We start from the raw sequence: 9,034 nt of genomic DNA on the forward strand, positions 1-9,034 counted from the left end.
TTTATCAATGATAACTTTTGTGAACGTTATGTGTGGTATCGTTGGAATTGTCTAGTTTCCACACTGCTCGACCTGATAGTCATAAATAAGCATGATTAACAGTCATAAATTAGAATGATAAAATATGTCAAGTAAAAGGTTAGGTTTCGGGTTAGTTTTAGGGTAAACTAATTACGTCATCAGTATGGAAACTAGACAACTCCAAAAACGTCTGCCATCTGCGAAGTGTTAATGATGGCGTGCTAGCCTCGAAGCCAGTATAACCTCCTTCCTAGATAGAAGAGTGGCCTATTTCTAATTTTTAAACTTAATCTTGCACATCTTGGGGACACTTTTGTATAAAGCCACTGTGCCAGACACTGGAACGGTTCCCAATGATGATGATTGATATGAAAGCCGTTGTATTTGTCGCGATTTTTTATTTCTCAAGTTCTACCCTAACCAATGCCGAAGATCTGAAACGGGAGTCCCCTTTCAGATTGCAGAAACACAATTTATTATGGGATCATGCTAATAAGAATCTGGGGAGCAGTCCAAAGTTGGATACCCTGTTTAAACAACTTAAAAAGCTGGATAAGCTTTCTTTAAAACTTAAGCACCTTGAAAATAGAGAAACCGAAGATGCAAGAATGATGGAGGCTGACGTAAAAGAAATGTACCTCGATATTTCAAATAGCTATGGACTTGATACGAACGAAGCTGACAATGAAGGACATAACCATATCAAGGCAAAATTCGGTGATAAAGTTGAAAAATTATGGCAAAAAGCCCTTGACAGTGGTAAGGTTATGGTAATATATTACTGAATAACCAGTCTTGCTTCAGTCTGCAGAGCATGGCATGTTGCACACCCGATTTTTTGTCATAAAAGTTTTGCACACAAGTAAGCTTCTGGATGTGGCAAACAAAAAATGCATAAAAGGGGCCTGGTTATTTTATTACGGGCGAGTTCACAGTTGCATTAGCATTCGCGCAATCCAACCTCATGAGCATTTGATCATTTGCATATCTGCTTGCAGCGATACTGGATTCTGCTCGCACCACAGACCTCTAGTAACTGAAAACATCAATGAATTCATGTAAATTATACTATATAGTAATGTATACATGACCATTGTTGCTTGCTCGCAGCTCAAATGCTTTTGCTTGCAGGTCACGGCTCTGATAATGTGCTGTTGGTGGCAGTGTTGCATCAGTAAAATTATACACGTACTTTCCAACCTGGAGAGCGGATACAAAACCGGTATATGAAAACAAAGCAAAATTGTAAATTTTTGTTATCAACATTTGGTTATATTTATGCGAGAGAAATCTCGCCAATACTGGACAACTTGCATGGGCTATTTCTTATGAAAAGGCCTGCTTCAGATTGGTAAAATGGTGTTTCCAGATTGCAACTACACTGGTGCCTGCATATATGTTTGAATTAAATTGAAACCCTTTTTCTGAAGATGAAAGCAAATGTTAGAGAGCTTTCACTTTGCAATGTTTGGGATCCACAGCTCAATATCATCCACAATGCAATAAAATTCTCTAGTCTTCAGATTATCTTTACAACCTTTTTTTATCTTCCACACAGCCAGGGGCGGACACTTGATCAAATATTGGGGGGCAAGCCTATTGTTTCAACAAGATGAGGTCACATTTCCCATTGTTTTAGAACAAAAGACCATTGTCCTCTAAAGTGTTGGGGGGCAGTCGCCCCCCCCCCCAAGTGTCCGCCACTGCACACAGCTACCATATCAAAAAGTTGAATTGCTTACAGCTACAAAACCAAGGTTAAAACCATGTATTTGCTATATGAGCATACAGGCATGCAACTGAGTCAATTTTGATTTATTTTGGGTATTGGAGTATTTCTATTTCTCATATTGTCAAAGCCTTGATGTAAAGCTGTTTGTCTACTCTGGCAAGTAACTTCTCTAACTTTTTCACCAAAATCACACATCTTATCACCTTTGTTTGCACCTCCTTCATGGTTCTCTTTAATCTGCTCCAACAATGTTTGAAAAAGTATCTTATTGAATGTTTTCCTTCTTATATTAATGTCTTTCCTTCTTCAGCTTTTGAACCTCATTTTTGTAGGTCTGCATCTGTTATACTTAGCCCTTTGCTTGTATGGTTGCAGTACATAGTTTTTGGGAAAAGTTTAGCTTGATCCTGATGTTCTAACAAGTAACTAGATTCTGGTTTTTCATTAACTACTGGGGTTATCTAAGCAATGATAAGCAATGATAAGCAATGATAAGCAATTTTGTTTTTTTAGCAAGTTGACCTTCAGCTGGAGAGCAGACATCTATGTGTTCTGCTCTTCCTGTCAGTTCTGTCTTTCTTGAAGGGCAGACTTATTTTCTTAAGGGCAAAAGAATTCAATGTGCCACATAGTTTTTATGAAATCACAAATTCTTATATAGATGATAATTCTACAGTTTGCAATCATAGCACATCATTGAGTTTACATGAGATCGATGAATTGTAGGTATAATGAATCACCTCCCCGGTGCATGCAAAGTACCTCAATTGATACAAAAGAGCTTGTTATTATGCTATTCTCAAAAGAAAATGTCTTTGTCTGAATTTTTCACTTTTATTCACAGAAAGCAAGGGTTTTATTGATTCCTTTGGTAATCCATCAGTAAGCAAGGCAGTACCAATGTCTTAAACAAGGCAATTTAGTAGAATGGCACTATGTTTTATGTTTGATTCTTGCATGCATTCATCCCCTCATCTCTAATACCAATGATCACCCTTTTTAGTACTCTTTCAGAATCAATTCGACGAGGGTAATAACTTCCCTCAAAAATTATATCATGCCAATGAGAAGAACATTAATTGAGGAAGTGTATGATTGAGGTCTGTCAAGCTTATGGGTCATGTTGCTAATAGTGATTTCTTAATTTATTCTGTTGCATTGTTCTCTCAACCTTTTTCCTAAATACAGTGGTCTCACCAGCTGGAAAAATCTGGGGTGGACAAACAAATTTTCTCTACCATCAGACTCTCAGTAAACATGGGAAATAGCTTGTTCAGTATTTGTGATCTATTTCAAAATTTTTGAAAAAGCGACATTTTCATAGCAGGGGCTTTTTTACAAAAGCCAAAAATCTAATTCTATTTGAGCAATGACCGCCCTTCAATAAAGATGTTGCTGAACAGATCTCAAGAAATTAGAAGATAAACCTCTAGGAAAACTGGAGTGGACATTTCCACCCCACTCCACCCTATGATGATGCCACTGCTTGAATACTATTTTAAGTATTACTGCAAACTACAAAGCAATACAAGTTCTCTTTACTCGATAAACAATCCTTTACTTTAAAAGGAGGTAATTTTGATCAACTTTATTGTAGGAAAGTTTTCATCTGAGGAGTTGGATAGTTTGGAAAAAGAATTTAAGCATCACGAGAAGAAGATCGAGGACTACAGACAGATGGCAGAGAAGATTATTTCCCATGATGCAATTTCAGAAAATGATATTAGAAGCATTGACAAAATGCCAGAAAGTGATATAAAAAAATTGAGACAGGATCTGAAATTGAAGCATCATCACATTTCTGCAAATTTTCTAGATCTGACCAAAAAGGTATTTGTACAAATTTTCAATTACCCTTTTAATCTTCATCAGAAACAAAACAAGTCACTAAAAGAAGCAGGCCTTGAAATAGGCAATTGAAAGATGCTTGATTAACTAAGTTCTTTGGTTTAGCTAGGGACTTGGTAAAGTACCAAAAATATGGGCCATTTGCATTTAAAGGTAGAATAAAAAATTTATGTCATTTTAAGGCCATTTAAGCATATAGATAATTATTTATTGCAAAACTCCAGCTTTACAATACTCTGTTTATGATAATAATCAAGAGCAGAATATTAAAACTCTTTGGACATATTAAGAGATCTAGCTCAGGGTTATCAGAAACATGTCTAGAAGGTATGATGGAAGGAAAAAGAAGAGAGTAAAACAATGGAGTCACTGGCATGACAGCATCTACCTATGGTCTTGCCTGAGCTTAGATGAACTAATCAATGTAACTAAAACCATCTATTTAAAGTACTATCTCATGTTAGTGCACAATCTCCATAGCCAGCAACACACGATAATTTAATTTCTTATAAAGGTATAATTTTTTTAAGGTTGACAAAATATAATGACTACAAATAACTAATAAATTAGTAAACCTATATTTTATTTATATATTTATCAAAGGAAGAGTCATCCATGTAAAATTTTGAGATTTTAATTTGTATACTTTTTTTAAGGTCAAGGATAGGGTTTATGATGTCGAGGGTGATTTTACTGATATGAGGGTTGTGGAGTTATGGGAACAGGCCAAGAGGTCTGGATTTTCACAAGACGAATTGGAATCAATGAAGGTAAAAAGTTAACTCCTAAAGAAATTTTAAGTCTACCAAACTGATGTTTCATTTAATGGTATGATTTGCCTTGTTGATAAGGCATGTCCTGTAGGTCTTACAAATATTTGTGTAATCTTTTTGCTCTGAGACCAGTTGTATGAATATAAGTTTTTTAGCCCGGCAATTGGTTTATTGATGTGGGAAAACCAGTGAGGACACACCAACATACACAAGCATACATGCATATGTTTTAAGTATACTACCCAAGATATCAAGCATTAGTTTTCAAGGTAGCGATATTCTGTGATGAAAATGTGAAACCATTTTCCATGTGAGGCATAATTTTCCATGGAATTGGATAAAGAAATGTGCCTGTTTTGGCTGTGTATTCACAAACATTTGGAACACTCTTGGCATAATGAAAGTGGATCAAAATGAATAGCTAGTCAAAATAAATTCAGCCTGTGATATCTCAAATATATAATATTCCAACATCTAGTTTTTAATGAATAGATAGATTTATTTATTTTTTATTGCAGCGAGAACTTAAACATTTTCAAACAAGAATTGACAAGCACAATTACTGGAAAGATAGACATGCAAGTTGGAAGGATGATTTGAATAATGGAGATGTTCCAGAGCCAGGTTATTATGAAAAAGTTCAGGCAAAAGTTAATGAGCATGCAAGACTGGTATGTTTTGAAATTTTTTATACGTTCACCACCCGTGTGTTGATATGAGAAATAAGCTCCCTCCCCCATTCCTGAGGTTTCATAAAATTAGAAGGATGTGTTTGGGAGCAGGGGCGGACACTTGGTCAAATATTGGGGGGGCAAGCCTATTGTTGTAATAAGATGACGTCACATTTCCCATTGTTTTAGAACAAAAGACCATTGTTCTCTAAAGTATTGGGGGCGATCGCCCCCCTCGCCCCCCCCAAGTGTCCGCCACTGTTTGGGAGAGGGTCTAGATATGCAGCTACTAACACATAATCCATTTGCATTATGTGTTGCTGTCTACTAGCTGGAGGGGTTGTGATTGTGTATATGTTTCCCTGGCCATTTTCTTCTCAGTTCTTTAGCAGAATTAGTCTTTAAATGAAGATGCTGAAACTAACCAGTGTTTGTGCATTGTCAGACAGGAATTTATTGCAGGGATATGGGACAATAAACATATGGAATCATCATAAGACAAGGAAGCTCGAGGCTTGAGGGTCCAAATGACCTAGTGCTGGCTTTTTGATGAGGACCCTGGTCTGATTTTCCTTCAAAGTTGCTTCAAAGTTCAAATTTTTTTCAATTCAATTTAATTTTCTTCATATAAAGCAGCTAAATTTGTATTACATCCAACAAGCCCCAGAAAGGCAAGGCGAGCCTGGGTTGCTGAAAAAAAGATTATAATAGTAAAAGAAACAAGTTAAGACAGACTGTAAACATATGGATATAAATAAAATTTAATGGATATCAAGTCTGAACAGTAATTCTAATTATTGAGCTGTCTCATGTTTTTTTAATTGCAGCAGGTAAAAATATTGTCATAAATATTGTCAACATTATCAATATTATCATATTAATGATGGATTGTGAGTATTATCATGAATCCAGCAAAGAAATACTTTTATGAATGGAGCTGTTTGACTCTTTGTGAAGCTTTGAAGCAAGTAGGACTGAAAAATTCACTCGGCAGATTATTCCATGGACGAGTTCACCCTTTGTTTTGGTCTGCTTATACATAGGGTACCCACGTCTTATACAATTCACCCAATTAATTTTTCTTCAAAATATTTTAAGTTCAAACTGGTCACACAGTTTAAGTATGTTTGCTTCCTTGTGTAACTCAGAAATTGAATACCTACGGTTTTCGAGAAGAATGTTCTTGAGAATACTATTTTGCATTTATTGCTAAGTTTCAAATCTTGCTTTGTTGCTACTCCATGTACTTCAAGGCAGTACCTTATTTTAGAACGAACTCTCGCCTCATAAAGAATAATCAAGCAATCTTTCGATACAAATTGTCGAAGTTTCGAGAAGCTGAAATGTATCTTAACTGTTCCTCATTGCTTTTGTTTATTCGATCTTTCAAATTCAGATTCTCGTCAATCGAAAAACAAGGTACTTTATACTGTCTAATTGTTCCAATGGCTTGTACAAATTGGGAAATAAATGACATTATGAGAAGGGGTTTTTGATAACACAGAAGTTTGTCTTTTCAGAGCTAACGTTCAGTTTGTTAGCTTCAAACGTGTCTGTGTTTGCTTGTTTTGCAATTTAATCCAAATCGATAAATAACTTAAACCTTAATTGTACATAAATAAAAGGAATATATTGAAGCTAGACACATTCTGGCATGCGTTGCCTTTACACTTCTCAGGCTCACAGTTTGTCTGGCTAAATAGAGCTTTAGAATGCTCCCCCAAGGCAAAAAGATTTGTGTCGTCGGCAAACAGTCATATCGGTTGCATATCGTTGATAGAGATAATGAATAGGATTGCTCCTAAAACTGATCCTTGTTGCACACCTTTTGAAAGATGAGGTTTTTCCATCGACTTCGGTGTAATGGGTCCTTTTGCTAAGACAGCTAGCAAACCTATCACTTATTTTCCTCTAGAACTGTCGGGAAGCTTATAAGAGCATAGGATAATCTTAGCAATTTTACAAATATCTATTTGCTTTCAGGATGTTGTTGCTTTCAGGATGTTGTTGCTTTCAGGATGTTGTTGCTTTCAGGATGTTGTTGCTTTAAGGATGTTGTTGCTTTCAGGATATATATTTCTTGTCAGACTCCATTTTCACTCATTTCTTATTGCGCAATAGTTTCAAAAATCGTTTTTTGCAATAAAAGGAAAAATCATGTTTGGAGGGACCACCTTTTCCAGTGATTCTCTCTCCGATTTAAGTAAAGTGAGCATTTAAGGTATTTGCGAACTCTCTGTCATTTTCTAGGAAACCTAAATTGTGCATTGTATTTCTGTGGGCGTAATTTTTCTTTGGGTTTTGAGGTTTTCTTTCAACGGTCTAATGAAGACATTCGCATAATTGTTGAAAACCTTAGTTTGAAGATCGACAGACTTAATAGTTTTTGCGTAAACAGATCAACAGACAAATGGAACCACCTTGTCTATAGCTTGTGGGTGACACTCATCTCTATAACTCATTTATCCAATTTGTTGATATGTTAACAGTGAAATTATCAAAGGTTTTGAGCTGTGTCTCTCTTTCCCAGCCTCCTTGTTGGCCTGTCCTTTCTTATTACTTAGTGGCAAAATAGATTTGAAGTTCAGAAGTTTTTAAAATTTTAAGAAATGTTTAAATGGCGGTGTCACATTTTATTATGACAATTAAAATTATTGGTTATTGTTGGTAAACATTAAAAAATGTTGTTTATTTTTATTTTTCATTAAATGTTCTTACTTCCTAAAAGAAGAAGGTTTAAGCTACTCAATGAATCATTTTGAAAGCAACAAAAACATTAAGCCTTCATTTTGTTATCTAAAGGATTTCTAATCTAACCTTTGAGAAATCCACGATTAAAACTTGTTTGTCTTCTGTATTCCAATCATAATTTGATGTCAGTTTTCCGTCTCTTTGTAGGTGAAGAAATATCATGCAACAATGCTAGATATGATACACGGAAAGGATGAATTGTAGGTTGCTTTCAAACCTGATGTTTTCTATGTGAACTACAAAGACTTGCCGTCTCACATTTTTCATGCAAGAAAGGACAAATCAGTGCAAATATATGGTACAGATGACAGTTTTTCATTGTTAGATGAAAATTTATATATTGCATCAGCCCATATAAACCATAAATCGAGCTATGTAGAATTATACTGTTTTGTGCACTCCTCAGAATCAAACATCTAAATTTTCAATGTATCATTCATAACCCTCAAATTTGTAAACATATTGAGTAATTCAAGCTGATTTCTCGCATACTTTTTTAAAACCAATTACCATATTACCGTATTACTTTTGAGTAAATCCCTTTCATTTTATGTCCACTCAAAGAAACCCCCTCCCCTTTGAATTTTTAAAACGCAAAATACGCCTCTCTTTTAATCTCCTCGTAAACGCCACTTTCTTAGTTATGGGAAAACAGATCGAGTAAAAAGAACACATTCGGAGGGTGTAACAATTTAGTTGCTTCAGTTAATTTTGAATGGTCCAAATGTGTGATTTTTCATAAAGTTTAATGCAACTGTTTGCAACAGTTATTTTAAATTCCTTTTTATCGGTGCCTTTTGTTTAAAGTTGCATGGTATTGGCTTAGTTTTCATAATAGTACCCTTGCTGAAAATCCTCTATTGCTTGACTGAAATTGAATTACATCACTTTTCTGGTTCTTCCGATTTGCCAAGTAATTCCAAGACGTCTTTTATTTTTTTCAATAATAAATATTCGTGAATTGAAAACGATTCTCGACATATTGAGGACCACAGAACTTTGTGTTTTCAAGCTTTAAATCTGTTAATTTAGCACAATAGCTTAGATTTGTTAAGTCTTCCTAATGTAAATGAAGTCCTATTTAAGGATCAGTTTTGTATTACCTTTATTTATACTTCATTCGCAGAGGTAGCTATTCTTTAAACTGAATCACGTGCCTAGGATTTAAAGCCTTTCTCTTGACTCTTTATGCGCATCTTGCTTATGATGTTTCCAGTCTACACAGTTTCACTTTTAAA

The 9,034-nt window shown here is 35.2% G+C and overlaps 1 protein-coding gene across 1 annotated transcript; it reads left to right on the top strand.

The window, feature by feature from the left end:
* Nucleotides 1-263: 263 nt before the first annotated feature.
* LOC135682083 (alpha-2-macroglobulin receptor-associated protein) lies at nucleotides 264-8,959 on the top strand. The gene is made up of 5 exons (XM_065196811.2): nucleotides 264-780; nucleotides 3,351-3,583; nucleotides 4,258-4,371; nucleotides 4,893-5,045; nucleotides 7,944-8,959. Exons 1-5 carry the CDS (start codon nucleotides 375-377, stop codon nucleotides 7,998-8,000), a joined length of 963 nt encoding a protein of 320 aa, XP_065052883.2. The 5' UTR covers nucleotides 264-374; the 3' UTR covers nucleotides 8,001-8,959.
* Nucleotides 8,960-9,034: the final 75 nt, after the last annotated feature.

Source organism: Rhopilema esculentum, chromosome 17 (assembly GCF_057945365.1).
Source record: "Rhopilema esculentum isolate cy_ngs chromosome 17, ASM5794536v1, whole genome shotgun sequence".
In the NCBI taxonomy this organism is placed as follows: domain Eukaryota; kingdom Metazoa; phylum Cnidaria; class Scyphozoa; order Rhizostomeae; family Rhizostomatidae; genus Rhopilema; species Rhopilema esculentum.

Excerpts from the sequence above, each read along its gene's own strand:
- LOC135682083 (XM_065196811.2), top strand. The coding sequence starts at position 375 with ATGATGATGATTGATATGAAAGCCGTTGTATTTGTCGCGATTTTTTAT. Across the intron at positions 781-3,350 it reads GCAAAAAGCCCTTGACAGTG|GAAAGTTTTCATCTGAGGAG; the intron begins GTAAGGTTATGG and ends ACTTTATTGTAG. Across the intron at positions 3,584-4,257 it reads TTCTAGATCTGACCAAAAAG|GTCAAGGATAGGGTTTATGA; the intron begins GTATTTGTACAA and ends ACTTTTTTTAAG.